Below are 18,706 nucleotides of genomic sequence, written 5' to 3'. Positions count from 1 at the left end.
TCTGTCCAGCCTCAAGCTTCACCCTCCATCCCTCCCCCGAGTCCGCCTCCGCTTCACCGCCCACCTGAACTTTCATCTTTTGTTTTTTTTTGTCTGTTTTTTTTTTTTTGTCCCTTATGGGCGTCAGGAGCCGCCCATAGGGGAGGGGCTATGTCACGGTGTGGGTTTTGTTCCTTGTTGTCTGTCATGTGATTCCCTGTTTGCCATGTGTCTTGTTAATTGTCTGATCATTGTTCCCATGTGTTTCTGATTAGCCACGCCCCCTTGTTATCTTGTTTAGCTTGTTTGTCTATGTATTTATACCTCTGTGTTTCAGTTGTTGGTTGTCGGTCGATGTTTGTGTTTGCTGTAGCTGGTAGATGTTTCCTGTTCCTTTCCTGAGTTTCCTGTTCTGTTGTTTATTAAAATAAAGTAAAGTAGTGCGTGCACTTGGATTCTCTCTCCGCTTCATCTATGCCTCAGCGTAACAGATAGAAAGTCAGCAAATTATTTGATTAAGTCTGTATGGTGCCCTGGTGGCCTGTATACAGTAGCCAGCACAAATCTCAAACGTGATTTATCATTTACACTAGATATTGTTATATTAAGCATATGTTATATTAAGGATACTGGATCCATAAGATCCAGTATCCTTAAGCCAGGTACTGGTAGCTTTGGCACTGTGTGCAGGTGCCAAGTCCTGTTGGAAAATGAAATCTGCATCTCCATAAATTTGGTCAGCAGCAGGAAGCATGAAATGCTCTAAAACTTCCTGGTAGACGGCTGCGTTGACCTTGGACCTCAGAAAACACAGTGGACCAACACCAGCAGATGACATGGCACCCCAAACCATCACTGACTGTGGAAACTTTACACTGGACTTCAAGCAACGTGGATTCTGTGCCTCTCCTCTCTTCCTCCAGACTCTGGGACCTTGATTTCCAAATGAGATGCAAAATTTGCTCTCATCAGAAAAGAGGACTTTGGTCCACTGTGCTTTATTAAATCCAGAGTCAACGCAGCTGTCTACCAGGACATTTTCAGAGCACTTCATGCTTCCTTCATTTTCCAGCAGGATTTGCACCTGCCCACACTGCCAAAATAACCAAAACCTGGTTCAATGACCATGGTATTACTGTGTAATTACTGTGTGATTTCATGTAATATTCAAATTTTCTGGGATTTTGATTTTGTAGGGTTCATAAGCTGTAAGCCATAATCATCAAAATGATAACAAATAAAGTCTTGAAATATCTCACTTTGCTGAAATATAATATAATATATTAGTTTCACCCGTTAAGTTGAATTCTTGAAATAAATCAACTTTTTGATGATATTCTAATTATATGACCAGCACCTGTATGTGATGGGATTTAACTGACCTGGGTGACGTTAGACAGCTAGCAGACGGTCGGTTTAGCCAGTCTGTCTGCTTCCTGACCTGAGTCCCAGATTGTCATGGTTGAGCTCTAAGACTATATGCCATATTACTAGAGATGCAATCACATTCACATATACTGTACATTCACCGACATATGAGATCATGATCCATTAACATTAAACACTCACAAAAGATATACACTCCATAAGATCACGCAAACATTAACACTTTATTTTCTCACGTGGACATACACACACACACACACACACAGGTATAGCCACTTCCAACGGTGAACAAACACACTCAAACAACTTGCATCAACTTATGAGTTCATTCACACAACGATAAATGTACCATACAAACCCCACAAACAAACACAGTCTTCCAGTTGAAACAGTGCGGGGGTGAACCACACAAATTAATACTCAGGTCTCACAAGTTCTCCCTGCCGATGTCAAGTTAACTTGACGTGGGCTGGTCTAAAGTCTGTTTTATGCTTTTGCGTCGAATCAACGGCGTACTCCCGCAGACCCCTCTGCATCTCCGCGAACCCCTCTCCGACCCCTCCGCCGTAGCTCGATGTGCACCTCCAAAAAATTGTAACTACGCGTCGAGGCGACGCAGACCGCAAGGGCTGTGATTGGTCAGATTATACATCATTTCCGGAGTGTAGCTTATCCGGTTTCCCCCTCCCGCTATACCGCCATTTTTAAAGTGACCACTACACTGTTTGTTTCAACGACATCTTCTTTTTCTTCTGCGATTAAACATTTGCAATAAAATAATTTCTTCTTCCATGTCGATTAGCTCCAGCTGCAACAACACTCTCTCTCTTTCGCTCGCCATTGTCGGAAATTAAAAAGCGGAACCGGCTCACGGAACCAAAACAAACTAGCAAAGAGATTTCTCCGTAGTAACATACACAAATGCTGTAGCCTAAGGCTCAGCTCAAAGATCCCAACGTGGGATCAGCTCAGAAAATCGGCGTCCAAGTTTGCAGCAGTCAACACGCTCCCCAACAAACGCAGGAACATTCCCTATACACACACACACACACACCTATAGAAAACCTGGATCTAATTAGGTGATTGCCATTCAGTTAGTAGGCTACTCAGGTTGTTGCCAAATTAACTAGGCAGCTGCCTGGTACATATGCTATTCAAAATAAAGTTGGGGCTGTGAAGAATAGGGAAGGGAATAGAAAAGAACAAATAGTTATGACCAGATTAAGGATAGGTCACTGTCATGATCCCGTTTCTCTTTCTCTTTCTTCTGTCTCCCCCTTCTGGTCACACACGCATACACACGGACATTCACACTGATTGCCACATTCACGCACACATCTCTCTCTCATCAGTTCCAGCTGTATTCACTCGCCGCCCATCACCGTTTCCTCCTTTCCACACCTGTTCTTTCCTTAATTATGTCTGCTCCTTTTTAGCCTTGCTTTTCCCCAGTCTCTCTGCCAGATTATTTCGTCAGATACCTGTATCAAGTCTATGCGTGCTTACCTCTCGTTCCTGTCTTGTTTTGTCCTGTGCGCGCAGTGTGTTTGCGCTTTCACCAAGTACCTGTTTGCTAAAGATGTGCTTTTGCTGATAGCTGTCTAGCACCTGCTCTCATCTACTGCTACACCGTCTCCTGTGAGTACCTGAGCTGGCTGGCGCTCGAACAGTGTCCTTCTCCACCTGTGACGTTCTGCTGTCTGGACGGAAGATTTATATTTTGTTTACTGTCTACCTGCATTTGCGGAGGATCTTTTGTTGAACTTTATTGAACTTCTGTTTGCTTACCTCCGGACAGTCCTTTCTGTTAATAAAAGACTGTTCTGCTGCATATCGCTTTTGGGTCATCCTTCCATTCTTCACAGAATAATCTGGCCAAATGGACCCAGCGAGCGGCAATCACTTTCAGTCTGCTGTCGAGCACCAGGGAGCGATGTTGGGCCGGCATGAAGAGGAGATCTCCGCCGCGAGACAGGCCGTCGAGTCTCTGGCCTCACAGGTATCGTGCCTCTCCTCACGACTTCATCAGTTTCATCAAGACACTCCAGTCACTCAGGATCTTCGAGAGAGATCGGAACCACGGATCAACAACCCCCCATGCTACTCGGGCGAGCCGACCCAATGTCGCGCCTTTCTGACTCAATGTGAGGTTGTCTTTGCCCTTCAGCCTTCGACCTATGCTTCTGACCGAGCCAGGGTCGCCTTCGTCATTTCTCTCCTAGTCGGAAGGGCTTGTGAATGGGGAGCAGCTCACTGGGAGACTGAGGCGGACTGTGTGTTTAACTTTTCCCAGTTCAAGACCGAGATGATCCGGGTCTTTGACCGTTCGGCCTATGGAGAGGAGGCTTCTCGAGTTCTCTCCTCGTTGCGCCAGGGGAGGCGCTCTGTTGCGGATTTCTCTATTGAGTTTCGCACACTGGCTGCTACTTGTGGCTGGAACGAACCGGCGCTAGTGGCCCGCTTTCAGGAGGGAATTAATCCTGAGCTCAGGGATGAGATCCTTGCCCGCGAAACGCCGACTCGTCTGGATCCCTTAATCGACCTGGCAATTCGGATAGAGAAGCGTTTCGTTTTGCGCCACCGGGCCCGCAGTCTGGAATCCTCCCTATTCTCCTCTCCACCCGTCGTCGCTTCTCCACCCCCTACTGACCCGGAGCCAAAGCCTATGCAGATCGGAGGATTGCGCATATCATCAAGGGAGCGGGAGCGGAGAATATCAAACCGCCTATGCATGTACTGTGCTTCCTCTAATCACTTTGTCAACGTGTGCCCGGTAAAAGCCAGGGCTCGCCAGTAAAAGGAGGGCTACTGGCGAGCACTTCCTCCAGGGACTCTCCATCGAGGTCAAGTACCACTCTTTCTTTCACTCTCTGCTGGTCCGGTTCCTCGGTCACTGGCTCCGCCCTTATTGACTCTGGGGCTGAGGGGAATTTCCTCGACGAGACGTGGGCTCAAGAGCAAGGTATTCCCCTCATAGACTTAAGAGACTCCCCCTCCCTTTTTGCTTTAGATGGCAGTTCCCTTCCTAGGATCCGGAGGAAGACCATTCCTCTCTCACTCACTGTCTCGGGGAACCACCGAGAGGCTATTTCTTTTTTTCTTTTTTGCTCCCCCTTTAGTCCAGTAGTGTTAGGTCACCCATGGCTAGTTCAGCATAACCCCCACTTTAACTGGTCTAATAATTCTGTACTGTCGTGGAAACTATCTTGTCATGTTGAATGTTTAACCTCTGCCATTCCTCCTGTTTCTTCTGTTTCTGTTTCTCAGAAAGAGCCGGGTGATTTGTCGGGGGTACCGGAGGTTTATCACGATCTGCAGGAGGTGTTCAGTCGTTCCCGGGCCACCTCCCTTCCTCCTCATCGACCGTACGATTGCAGCATTGACCTTCTCCCGGGCGCTTCGCCTCCGCGGGGGAGACTTTATTCCTTGTCTGCCCCCGAACGCGAAGCGCTCGAGAACTACCTTTCAGAATCTCTCAACGCAGGCACTATTGTGCATTCTTCGTCTCCAGCCGGCGCCGGTTTTTTTTTGTGAAAAAGAAGGACGGCTCTTTGCGTCCCTGTATAGACTATCGGGGGCTGAATGACATCACCGTTAAGAATCACTATCCCTTGCCGCTGATGTCCTCGGCCTTTGAATTATTACAGGGAGCAAAGATTTTCACTAAACTCGACCTCCGAAACGCTTACCATCTCCTCCGCATCAAGGAGGGCGACGAGTGGAAGACCGCTTTTAACACACCCCTTGGTCACTTCGAATATCGGGTTTTACCGTTCGGCCTGGTCAACGTACCGGCCGTTTTTCAAGCCCTTGTCAATGACGTACTCCGGGATATGCTCAATATATTCGTCTTCGTATATCTCGATGACATTTTGATTTTCTCACCCACGCTCCAAGTGCACGTCCAACACGTCCGCCGAGTTCTCCAGCGTTTGCTGGAGAATCGACTCTTCGTTAAAGCGGAGAAGTGTTCGTTTCATGCTCCCTCTGTAACGTTTCTCGGATCGGTCATTTCCGCGGAGGGGGTCAGTATGGATCCCACTAAGGTCCAGGCGGTGATTGATTGGCCCATTCCTGACTCTCGTGTCGCACTACAACGATTCCTTGGTTTCGCTAATTTTTACCACAGGTTTATACGCAACTTTAGTCAGGTGGCTGCTCCTCTCACCGCCTTGACCTCGGTCAAGTCCAAATTCCAGTGGTCTGTTCCTGCTCAGCGCTCTTTCGATTTTCTTAAGACTCTTTTCACTACCGCTCCCATTCTGCTTACTCCCGACATCACGAGACAGTTTATCGTCGAGGTCGACGCCTCGGAGGTGGGGGTCGGGGCTGTACTTTCTCAACGCTCATCAGCCGACGAGAAGGTACACCCCTGCGCCTTTTTTTCACATCGGCTCTCGCCCGCTGAGCGCAACTATGACGTCGGGAACCGCGAGTTGCTCGCCATACGTCTGGCTTTGGGGGAATGGCGTCAATGGCTAGAGGGATCCCCGATCCCTTTTATAGTTTGGACAAATCATAGGAATCTAGAATATATCCGCTCTGCCAAGAGACTGAACGCACGCCAGGCCCGTTGGGCTCTGTTTTTCACGCGTTTCGATTTCACTATCTCTTTTCGTCCCGGATCTAAGAACGTTAAACCAGACGCTCTCTCTCGCCTATTCGATTCCTCAACCCCCTCCACTGCTCAGGAGGAGATTATTCCCTCTTCCTGTGTTGTGGGTGCGGCGGTCTGGGGAATCGAGAAGCTAGTTAAACGCGCCCTTGTCCGCGCTACAGTTCCGCGCAACTGTCCTAGACATCTCCTGTTTGTGGACATCTCCATGGGCTGACACTCTCGCCACGATCCGCCAACGCTTTTGGTGGCCCACTTTGGAACGTGACGCGCGTCGTTTTGTCGCCGCCTGTGAGGTTTGTGCCCAGACTAAGTCCGGGAATTCCTCCCCGGCCGGCTTGCTTCGTCCCTTACCGGTTCCGTCTCGCCCTTGGTCTCACATCGGGCTCGATTTCATCACTGGTCTCCCTCCGTCCGCTGGGAACACGGTAATTCTAACTGTTGTGGACCGTTTTTCTAAATCTGCGCACTTCATTCCGCTCACAAAACTCCCCTCAGCTAAGGAGACTGCTCAGGTCATGGTTGATCATGTCTTCAAGTTACACGGCTTACCCACTGATGTGGTATCTGATAGGGGACCACAATTCGCCTCTCAGTTTTGGAGAGAGTTCTGTCACCTAATCGGCGCTTCCTCTAGCCTCTCGTCCGGGTTTCACCCCCAAACTAATGGTCAGGCTGAACGGGCCAATCAAATCGTTGCCCGCATCCTCCGCAGTCTGGCTCACCGCAATCCTTCGTCATGGTCTGAGCAGCTCGCTTGGGCAGAGTATGCGCACAACTCACTTCCTACGTCGGCCACGGGTCTCTCACCCTTTCACTGCTGTTTGGGTTATCAACCTCCGCTGTTTGCCTCACAAGATTCGGTGTCTAACGTTCCGTCCGTACAAGCGTTTATTAACCGCTGTAAGCGCACTTGGAGAAGCGTGAGATCCGCACTATGTCGCTCGAGGAGACGCATGAGCATCAACGCCAATAAGCGTCGCGTAAAGAGCCCTCGCTACATTTGTGGCCAAAAGGTGTGGCTCTCCACGTCCAATTTACCACTCCAGTCTGAGTCCCGCAAACTGGCACCTCGTTTTGTCGGTCCGTTCCGTATCGTCAAGATCATCAATCCACTTGCGGTTAAACTTTCTCTTCCCCCTAATCTTCGTCGTGTCCACCCGGTCTTCCACGTATCCTGTATTAAACCTACTCTGCGCGCGCCCTCACGTCCATCTATTCCTCCTGTTCGCGTAGAGGGATCCCCCATTTATAAGGTCCGTAAGCTTCTAGATATGCGCCGCCGGGGTCGTGGTCATCAGTATTTAGTAGACTGGCAGGGGTACGGTCCTGAGGAGAGAAGCTGGGTCCCGGCCCGGGACATCATGGACCCTTCGCTCATCGATGATTTCCTCCGTTCTCGCCTGCCTCCTCCCTCGGGAGCGCCAGGGGGCGGGGGGGGTACTGTCATGATCCCGTTTCTCTTTCTCTTTCTTCTGTCTCCCCCTTCTGGTCACACACGCATACACACGGACATTCACAATGATTGCCACATTCACGCACACATCTCTCTCTCATCAGTTCCAGCTGTATTCACTCGCCGCCCATCACCGTTTCCTCCTTTCCACACCTGTTCTCTCTTTCCTTAATTATGTCTGCTCCTTTTTAGCCTTGCTTTTCCCCAGTCTCTCTGCCAGATTATTTCGTCAGATACCTGTATCAAGTCTATGCGTGCTTACCTCTCGTTCCTGTCTTGTTTTGTCCTGTGCGCGCAGTGTGTGTTTGCGCTTTCACCAAGTACCTGTTTGCTAAAGATGTGCTTTTGCTGATAGCTGTCTAGCACCTGCTCTCATCTACTGCTACACCGTCTCCTGTGAGTACCTGAGCTGGCTGGCGCTCGAACAGTGTCCTCCTCCACCTGTGACGTTCTGCTGTCTGGACGGAAGATTTATATTGTTTACTGTCTACCTGCATTTGCGGAGGATCTTTTGTTGAACTTTATTGAACTTCTGTTTGCTTACCTCCGGACAGTCCTTTCTGTTAATAAAAGACTGTTCTGCTGCATATCGCTTTTGGGTCATCCTTCCATTCTTCACAGGTCACAGTAATTTGAACTACACATTATAAGGAAGCACCCAACTGTTTTTTGTAGCTATTGACAGGTTGCAGAAACTAGAGCATGTGTTGTTGAGTTGCAAACACTATGAAGAAAAGAGGAAAAAGATGATTGAAAAATTAGGAAAAGTTGGAATAACAGATACAGGAAAGTGGGGAGAATGAACAAAGCAAAGAAAGTTTTTTTTTTTAAACAAGAGCAGGTCTGTAAATGGACATGACAGGAAAAAAAGTCCGGAAGATGGCAGTAGTGCAACGCGAATGGATGCAAGCTGCCGTTAAACCCTAAAGAAGAAGAAGAAGAAGAAGAAGACCAAGATGAAACTTTCTAGAGTGCATGTTGACTGCCTGCGTACTTTGATTGTGTTGCGAGGGGGATCCATAAACCTGGGCAATTAATAAGCCTAATCAAACATAGCCTGATTTAATGTGTACCTCACCAACAGAAGGAACAGAGATGTGTTTCTCAAGTATGACAAAACTCACAATTTATTAACAGACATTATACAGAAAATCGACTGTGTACATACAGTGTAATCACACATTGAGCTGTAATCTTAAAAGAGAGAACACCAACAAGAAATAAAACAAACCCCAAAAAACTAGCGGACACTCGAGGAGGACTGACCGGCCACCGGCGTGAGCCCACTCTTTTGCCCCTGTAAAATTCACCAGTAAATGTGCCTTAAAAAAAAAAGATACTAACACACACACACACACACACACACACACACACGCACGCACGCACACACACACACACACACACACACACGTGTTTGAAACAGCACCCCTCATTGATTGCTAAAACCACACAAAAAAGGAATAAAACAAATGAGTTGGTTCTCAGAATAAAAAATGTTAAGGAAACTATTAGGGGGACAATTAATAGTTTATGCAGCCCATATATATACTCATAACAACAGCAATAGAGAGCCTAAGTCCCTCCCCTCCGCTTCCGGCTCATGGGACCTTATTTCTGAAAAAATATGTGTGGTAGTCAATGGCGAGAGACAGCTTATCTTTTTATTCTGTCTGAACTGTGCCCTGAATTACCCATATGATGTTTGTCAATTTAAAAGATAATTATGAAAGTCAAGAAAGTCACAGTTTGTCATAAAACAGAAGAGTAACATTTCGTTTTATGTGAAAATCGCTCAATGAACTACATCTCTCGTCTCGCACTGTACGTCACCGTTGCTCGTATGTGTGCAGTCTGGTATAAAACACTCAGGTATGACGGCGTAACGTTATGATTATAAAGTAAGACTACAGAAAAAATGACAGACGTTAGCTTCAGTAAAGTTATTACTCATTCATTGAGAGATGTCTGACGTCACATGTGCGCCTTTTGGGTCTGTAGTCTTTGTAATTACGTGTTTTCAGTCTTATACCTCAACAGTTTTACATCAAACTGCGACTTTCTTGGCTTTAAAGTGTATCTTTTAAATAGACAAACATCACGTGTAATTCAGGGCACAATTCAAACGAGATCAAAATATTTGTTGTCTCTCGCCATTGACTATCATACAATATTTTTCCGAAATAAGGTCCCATGGTGGTAAACCCGGAAGGGGAGGGACTTAGGCTCTCTATAACCAAGCCCTACAATACGCATCACAATATTAAATATGAAATTAATATACAGACCTTAACCAACAAAACCAAAAGAAAGAGAAGGGTTACATATCCCAAAAAGAAAAAGAAAATGGGGGAGGAAATCCGATGCTCGAGCATAAAACATCTGATGCTCGAGCCTTTGTTTTAGGCTGATTAGATCTCCCTGTTGGTCCATTAGATCTAATGGGTTGAACAGCACCACAGCGCCATTTTCAATGGTCACTAACATGCGTCCACCAGCCCCACGACCAACAGGGAGATCTAATCAGCCTAAAACAAAGGCCTCTAACTCATATGCAGCACCCGCACACAAGCGTGGGGGAAACAGTCCTCTTTGAAGTCTCAAACGGCGAACAAAGCCCGTAGACCATGCCAACAACTGCTCTTCCCGGTCTTATAAAGCATACGGAAATCTAATTGTGTGCACACCAGAACAGCTAGGCACAAGAAAAGTTTCTTCCCCGAGGCAATCTACCTCATGAACAGCTAAATGTTCTCCCTACTGTGCAATGATAACCATGTGCAATACCACTTACATTTATTTAACAATACTTTCAATTTCTCTACTTATTCCACTTACTGTTAAATGAGCAATTCATTTGTGACTATTTGTAAATCTTTGTTAACGTTAGTTAATAAAAATACAGCTGTTAATTGTTTGTTCATGTTACTTCACAGAGCATTAACTAACAAATACAACTTTTGATTTTAATAATGTATTAGTAAATGCTGAAAATTAATGAACAAAGATTAATAAATGCTGTAGAAGTGGAGTTCATGTTTACTGATGTAGTTAAGAGGTTAACATGAAGCTAATTAAATCTAATGGGCTTTATGCACAGCTGCACTACTTCCTGAACTTCAGGCAGCTCCTTTGTTTCCTGTCTTCCATTATTGGACAAACTGATTATCAAACCTGGATTAATCAGTTTGTCCAATAATGGCAGACAGGAAACAAAGGAGCTGCCTGAAGTTCAGGAAGTAGTGGAGCTGTGCATAAAGCCAATTGTAAAGTGTTACCTTTAATTCTATTCTATTCTGTTTGTATATAACACACCTGTACATATTAATTTCAATTTTTTATGTATATACATATTTGTATCTTATACACATATCTCTTTTATTTTTATTTTACTATATGTGTACAGCTGTCAGACTTGTAACTGTTCCTTCACTGTTTTCTCAGGTTTAATCCAAGCATGCCGTGCATTAATGATCACATCCATTGTGCTAGGCGCATTCGGGCTGGTGGCAACTCTAGTGGGTATGCAGTGTTCCAAGATAGGAGGGGAGAATTACATAATGAAGGGTCGTATCGCTGGGGCTGGAGGCATCTTCTTCATACTGCAAGGTAAGAAGTGACCAAGTTATGTCCTTCACTGTCTTACCACCTGTCATATACAGTAAAGGAAATAAGGGTAAAATTAAAGGGAGAGTTCACCCAAAAATGAAAATTAAGCCATGATTTACTCACCCTGAAGTCATAGGTGTATATGACATTCTTCTTTCAGACGAAATAAGTGTCTGTTTCGTTTTCCTGAACTTTTAGTTTGTTTCCTGGTTTTCTTTTATGTTCCCATGGTGTCTAGAATGTTTTCATTTGTTTCCATAGCAAATCATTGTTTGGTTTGCTTCACCTGTTCATTTTTAATTAGCTATTTTGCTACCCTGTTTATAGCTCTCAGTTTGAGTTGTTCTTGGTCTGTTCTTGTCAATGTTTAGGGTCTTTTCTCCTGCATTCCAGAAATCCCCAATGCTGCTGCGTGTTTTTTTGATTTGGTCTATTGTTAAATAAAGTGACTGCTTTGTATAGATCCTGCCTTCCTTGCTGCAATTGACTGTTACAGTCATAATTTGATAACACTTTACTTGAAGGGGTGTGCATAAGACTGACATGACACATTCACAATGTTAATAGCCCTTTTATTTCCGTTTATTGTGCATTCCAGTATTATTATTTTTTGCACTTCATTATGAGCATTTTTTTTTTGCCAATTTAGTGTAAATGTGTAATTTATTTCGCCACTATGGCCTATTTATTTATTGTCCTATTTTAATAATTATATTGTATTTTGCTTTACACTTGTATGTTGTATATGGATTGGTTTATTGATTGAATGTTTATTTATTTCTATGTGTAACTGTGTTGTTGTTTTTGTCGCACTGTTTTCGCTTTGTCTTGGCGATGTCGCAGTTGTAAATGAGAACTTGTTCTCAACTGATTTTACCTGGTTAAACAAAGGTTAAATAAAAATAAATAAATAAATAAAAATAATCATGGCATAAGACATATCATGACAATGAAGGAGGTTTTATGCATGTTTATGACAACTGCCATTGTTATTCGCTCAATTATGACATTTCACTGTAAAACCTAACAGTAATATTTACTCAATTAAATTGAGTTCACTGCACTCAAATAATACCGAAACTTGAAGTGGCTTGAAGGACTGAAACAGAACTCAAACGGAATGAGTTATAGAACATTTCTAGATCCCAGAATGATAATTGAATAATAATTGTATAGTTAAGTTAATTAATCATCAATTAAGAGATCATTAGTGATGAACACCTGCTGTTAACAAGCAGAATCACTGAAGGAAAGAGAAACACAAGAAATATAAGGTTTACGGTCACCATGATGGAGATCAGCGTTTGCTTTAGTTGGGCTCTTGATCCTTGAATGTTTGAGTGCAAGTTTTTCTTTGGCTGCTATAATTGAATGTTTATGGCACAAAATTCAAGAAAAAGCATGTTTGGGAGATGATGGTCAAGGTTTAATGATGACAATCATCACCTAATGATTTAATTCACTGATCTCATTCATAGTCTAATTTCTGATTATATTATTAGTTGTATTCAAAATTAAGATTTTACATCATAAGCACTAGCAATGTTATGACTATCAGATAGTATGAAGGATTTTACAGAAAATGTAATTCATCACCAAAACTAACACAGATATCAAGAATCAGCATATGAATCTCAACAATGGTGACCATTAAAAAACTATTCATACTGCAATGCATGCTGGGTACTACCATAATACAAACCTTATCCATGGCTCCCAGCATGCATTGCAGCATGAATCGTTTTTAATGGTCACCATTGTTGAGATTCATATACTGATTCTTGATGTCTGTGTAAGTCAGCATGATAATATAGAGTTTTTTTCAAAATCTCATTGTAACAACAATAGGCCTTACAGCAGAATCACGGTTCTTTTATAATGAATAATACAAGTTATATATCACCTGTTTAATCAGAGATTATTCTCTATAAAAGATCAGATAATCAAGACACCAAATGATGATTCATCATTTCATAATTCACAATCATATGCTCAAATTTTCTTTTGGCTTTTGTGCCATAAAAAATGTGTTATATAAACACTCAGTTATAGCAGCAAGAGAAAAAACTGGTGTTATAAAGACAAGGGTCAAGAGCCCAACTAAAGCAAACACTGACCACTATCATGGTGTCTTTAAATGAAACAATAAATAATCATCTAAACCTCTGTTCAATTACAATAACAACTTCTGTAGACGCATGATAAAAGTCAAACTGGTTAGTAATAAGTGAAGCTGGTAATGCTGTTTGTGGAGTTGTTCAATCCTCCTCTGCTGAGATCTTCAGAGATTTAATGTCTTATTTTATCTTCAGTTGATTTCATTTAAGATTGTGGCTGAAGTCAGCCAGTCTCATATCTATTGTTTTTATAAACTTAAATGAATTGAGGGAATCGGTTTACTCAAATGTAATGAGTTAGCCTAACTCACTGGATTTGACTTTGTGTGTGATATTGTGAGCTAGCAGTAACTGCAAGTGCTCTGAGTTCATTTAAAGTTTGTTATTTCACTGTTTTACTCAAGAAAATTAGGTTTCAGCTATATACAATATTAAATGCAGTGTAAAATTTAATTGTGTATTAAAGGTGCTCTAAGCGATGTCACGCATTTTTTAGGCCAAACATTTTTTTGATGTGTTTTTCGAAGAGTCTGAGACATTCAGATCCATTTGCAGTAATTTTATTGGAATATAGCAAAGAGACAAGGCAGACTGGGAACAGGCAAGGGAGATCCAGGAATCAGAGTGGTTACCAGGCACGGGTCAAGGCAGGCAGAGAACGTTCGTGTAGGATCCTTGGAAATACAGGCTGGGGTCGGAGAACCAGGAATACTCGGGAAGGTATGGAGATCGCTTAGAACTGAATGCCGTGGCAGAAACAAGACTTTGCACTGGAGGTGAGTGGGGAGCGTGCATATAAAGGGTGCTGAGAGAGTCAGAGTGAGAACAGGTGTGGTGATGATGGAATGGGACAGGGCTGGTAGATGATGAGTGTGATGAAGTGGAAGATGGGAAGTGCAGTCCTAGTATTCGGGGGAAAGTGATCTGATGCCGCCAGAAGGAGGCGATAGAGATCGCTCCATGACAGAGCCCCCCCCCCCCTGCGAGTGGCCCCGGTAGCGAGGGCCTGGACGACGACGGGGTCTTCCTCGGGGTCTAGGAGCTGGACGGTCAGGGTGGTCCTGATGGAAAGTGGTCAGAAGCGCAGGGTCCAAGATGTTCTGGAACCTCACCCACGAGCGCTCCTCAGGGCCGCTGTCGATGAGGTACTGAAGAACCCCGCCGCGCCGCCTGGAGTCCAGAACCTCCCGAACTTGGTAGATCCATGCCCACTGGCACGGCCTGAAGAAAGGACCGCCTCTTCTGCGTCGATCAGCCTGTCTCCTGAACTGACGCACAGCACGCTGAAGATGGACGTGGGCAGTGTTCCAAGTTTCCTCACTCCTCCTTAACCAGGTGTCCACCGCAGGGAGATCTGTGGGTTCACCGGACCAGGGGAACAAGGGAGGTTGGAACCCCAGCACGCACTGGAATGGAGTGAGACCGGTCGAGGGTTCTGGGCGTACTCAGCACAGACGAGGAACCTGCTCCAATCCTGTTGATTCTGATGGCAGTAGATGCGGAGGAAACAGGTGAGGTCTTGGTTAAGTCTCTCCACCTGTCCGTTGGCCTGCGGGTGATAACCAGAGGTAAGACTGACGTTAATGTTAAGCTTGCTGCAGAGTGCTCTCCATACCCGAGATGTGAACTGGGTCCCCCTGTCGGACACCACGTCCTCGGGTAGGCCATATAACCGGAAGAAGTGTTGAAGGAGAGACTCAGCGGTTTGGAGGGCTGTAGGCAGGCCGACCATGGGTATGAAGCGGCATGCTTTGTAGAAGCGGTCCACCACGGAGAGGACGGTGGTGAAGCCTTGGGAAGGTGGCAGGTCGGTAACGAAATCCACGGCAATGTGGGACCAGGGTCGTCGGGGGATCGGAAGTGGTTGTAGCAGACCTGCTGGCTTCAAGTGAGAGGCCTTCATCATGTTACAAGTGATACACTGATGAATGAATTTTACGGTGTCAGCATGGATAGAGGACCACCAGAAACGGTTGGTTACCAGCTGGATGGTAGCAGAGATCCCGGGATGACCAGCACTGGGTGTGCAGTGTACCCATTGAAGAACACGGGTGCGGAGATCCAGGGGTACAAAAACCCGGTCAGGAGGACATTCTGGAGGAGCAGGAAGATTATTCTGGGCCGCCGAAATTTCTGACATAATATCCCAAAGGACTGGGGCTACGATGAGGGTCGGAGGCAGGATGGGCTCTGGCTGGGAGATATCAGTGGCTCCGTCAAACTGACGAGACAGGGCGTCGGCCTTCCCATTCTTGGATCCTGGGCGATACGTGATCTTGAAGTTAAATCTTGAAAAGAACAGTGACCACCTAGCCTGCCGGGAATTCAGCCGCTTCGCTGACTTGATGTACTCAAGGTTGCGATGATCAGTGAGAACCGTGAAGGGTAGACGTGCGCCCTCTAGCCAATGTCTCCACTCCTCGAAGGCAGCCTTCATGGCCAGGAGTTCTCTGTCCCCAACATCGTAGTTGCGCTCGGCAGAGGTGAGTTTACGAGAGTGGAAGGCGCAGGGGAACATTTTGGCAGGATTCCCGTGTCGCTGCGAGAGGATGGCACCTACTCCTGAGTTTGATGCGTCCACCTCCACAATGAACTCGCTCTCAGGATCTGGGTGATGGAGAATGGGAGCAGTGGTAAATCTCTCCTTAAGCTTCTCGAAGGCGGACGTACATTCAGGAGACCACCTTAAACGTTGCCTCCCCCCCTGAAGGAGGGACGTGAGAGGAGCTGTCGTTATGCTGAAGTTCCGGATGAACCTCCGGTAGAAGTTTGCAAAGCCCAAGAAACGCTGAAGCTCCTTCACAGTGGTGGGTCGAGGCCAGTCAACCACCGCCTTTACTTTGTTGTCATCCATCATGACGCCCTCGGAACTAATGACGTACCCCAGGAATAAAATACGGGTCTGGTGGAACTCGCACTTCTGGACCTTGGCGTATAGTTGATTGTCAATAAGACGCTGGAGAACGGCGCGCACATCCTTGACGTGTTCTGCAAGAGTCTCGGAATAAATCATGATGTCGTCAATGTAAACTATGACCTTGTGATTTAACAAGTCCCGGAAGATGTCATTGACGAAGGCCTGGAAGACATAGGGACTGTTGGACAGGCCGAACAGCATAACCCGGTACTCATAGTGCCCAGTCGTCGTGGAGAAGGCCGTCTTCCACTCATCCCCCTGTCGAATGCGGATAAGGTTGTAGGCATTTCTCAGGTCTAGTTTGGTGAAAAACTTGGCGGTGCGGAGCATCCCCAGGGCGGCTGGAACCAGCGGCAGGGGATAACAATATTTGACTGTCACCTCGTTAAGATTGCGGTAGTCTATGCAGGGGCGGAGACCTCCGTCCTTCTTTTTGACGAAGAAAAACCCCGCGGAAGCTGGGGAAGTGGAAGATGTGATAAAACCCTTGGCGAGCTGTTCGTCGATGTAGGCCTTCATGGCGTCGATCTCTGGCTGGGACAAAGGATAGACTCTCCCACGGGGTGCTTCAGCTCCAGGAAGAAACTCGATGGCGCAATCCCCTGGTCTATGAGGAGGTAGCTGAGATGCCTCCTTCTCGCTGAAAGCCAAAGCGAGGTTGTGATAGGCAGAGGGAACGCCCTTGAGATCAGGATTCTCTGACTGACCGAGATCAACTTCAGGACCATGGACAGCGGACTGACAGTTCGCGGAGGCAGAAAGGGGACCACTGAATTATTTTCCTCTTGAACCACGAGATGTGGGGGTCGTGCTTCTCCAGCCAGGGAAATCCTAGAACTACAGGGTGTTGAGGTGAATTTATAGCGAGCAGTTGAATTAACTCAGATTGTTGAACACCGGTATCGAGGGTTAACTGTTGAGTGATATATTGAATCTTGCCGGACCCCAGGGGACGCCCATCCAAGGCTGCTACTGCCACTTGAGGTTCACATGAAACGAGAGGGAAATGATGAGCTCTAGCAAACGTGATATCAATGAAATTTTCCGCTGCCCCAGAGTCAATCAACGCAATGGTGTTAACAGTCTCCTTATCTGTGCTAATAGATATATTTGTGAGAGAATGAATAGTGAGGAGACTGGAACTCACCGCAGAAGGGATATTCAAGCTGGGTCTCACGGGGCATGTCGCCCTCAGGTGGCCGGCTTGGGCACAATACAGGCAAAGGTTCCGGCGCATTCTCCGGTCGCGCTCCTCAGTGGTTAGGCGCGTGAAGCCGATTTGCATAGGTTCTGGTTCAGCATTGGCGGAGGAATATTCGGCGATGCGAGGTTTGAGTGATGTGTGGCGGGCGCGCATGAGGTTATCCAGACGAATGGTAAGGTCCATGAGTTGAGAAAGGGTTTTTCCGTCATCTCGGCATGCGAGCTCTCCCTGTAGATCAGAATTGAGTCCCTTACGGTAGAGTACGGTAGAGGATTCTCCTCCCAGGCCGTCTGAGCAGCGAGAGTGCGGAAGGTGAGAGTGTAGTTTGCCGCGGAGGATCCTCCCTGGCGAAGAGACAGCAACAGCTCACCGGGTCCTTTCCGTCGGCGGGATGTTCGAACACCTCTCTGAATTGGATGAGAAAATCGTCATAAGAGGGAAAAGCAAGGTTACCTCCTGACCAAAGCGCCGTCACCCATTCCAGGGCTTTTCCAGTCAGCAACGAGCATATTAAGGACACACAGCCGTTGTCGCTAGTGAAGAGGTGAGGTTGTTGAATAATATACAGTGTGCATTGTAACAGGAACCCTTTACACGTAGCTGAAGATCCATCGTATTTCTCAGGAAGGGATAAACGGAGAATATTGGATGTACTCTCACTGGGCATGGGTTGAGCCGGGGGTGCAGCGACCTGTGTGGCCGCGGTGGATTGAGGAGAAAATGACTGCATGGATCTCACCAGTTCCTCGGTGAGGGAAGTTAATTTCTCCAGCTGTCGTTGATGAACCACCAGTACTGAACCTTGATTGGAGAGTTCTGTGGAAAATTGATGCAGGGCTGCTGGATCCAGTGTTGGCGAAGTCTTCTGTGACGAAGAGTCTGAGACATTCAGATCCATTTGCAGTAATTTTATTGGAATACAGAATATAGCAAAGATACAAGGCAGACTGGGAACAGGCAAGGGAGATCCAGGAATCAGAGTGGTTACCAGGCACGGGTCAAGGCAGGCAGAGAACGTTCGTGTAGGATCCTTGGAAATACAGGCTGGGGTCGGAGAACCAGGAATACTCGGGAAGGTATGGAGATCGCTTAGAACTGAACGCCGTGGCAGAAACAAGACTTCCCACTGAAGGTGAGTGGGAGCGTGCATATAAAGGGTGCTGAGAGAGTCAGAGTGAGAACAGGTGTGGTGATGATGGAATGGGACAGGGCTGGTAGATGATGAGTGTGATGAGGTGGAAGATGGGAAGTGCAGTCCTAGTATTTGGGGAAAAGTGATCTGATGCCGCCAGAAGGAGGCGATAGAGATCGCTCCATGAAACTTTGTTATGACAACTTGACATAAACCAATAAATCACAACCTGTCAGTATCTTTGTCATGACAACTTGACATTACCAAGACAACATGACCTGTCATAAATGTGTC

The 18,706-nt window shown here is 46.1% G+C and overlaps 1 protein-coding gene across 1 annotated transcript in view; it reads left to right on the top strand.

Moving 5' to 3' along the window:
* cldn15b (claudin 15b) overlaps positions 1 to 18,706 on the top strand; it is a gene marked incomplete at its 3' end in the record, with an annotated part of 88,605 nt that overhangs the window by 33,859 nt on the left and 36,040 nt on the right. Inside the window, exon 6 of the mRNA XM_079606502.1 lies at positions 10,878 to 11,042. Coding sequence (XP_079462628.1) covers positions 10,878 to 11,042 — 165 coding nt within the window. The remainder of the gene's footprint in view (positions 1 to 10,877; positions 11,043 to 18,706) is intronic.

This window comes from Phoxinus phoxinus (genome assembly GCF_949152265.1).
Source record: "Phoxinus phoxinus genome assembly, chromosome: 3".
Lineage (NCBI taxonomy): Eukaryota > Metazoa > Chordata > Actinopteri > Cypriniformes > Leuciscidae > Phoxinus > Phoxinus phoxinus.
The sequence above is the reverse complement of the archived record's forward strand: the minus strand, read 5'-3'. Positions and strand labels throughout refer to the sequence as shown.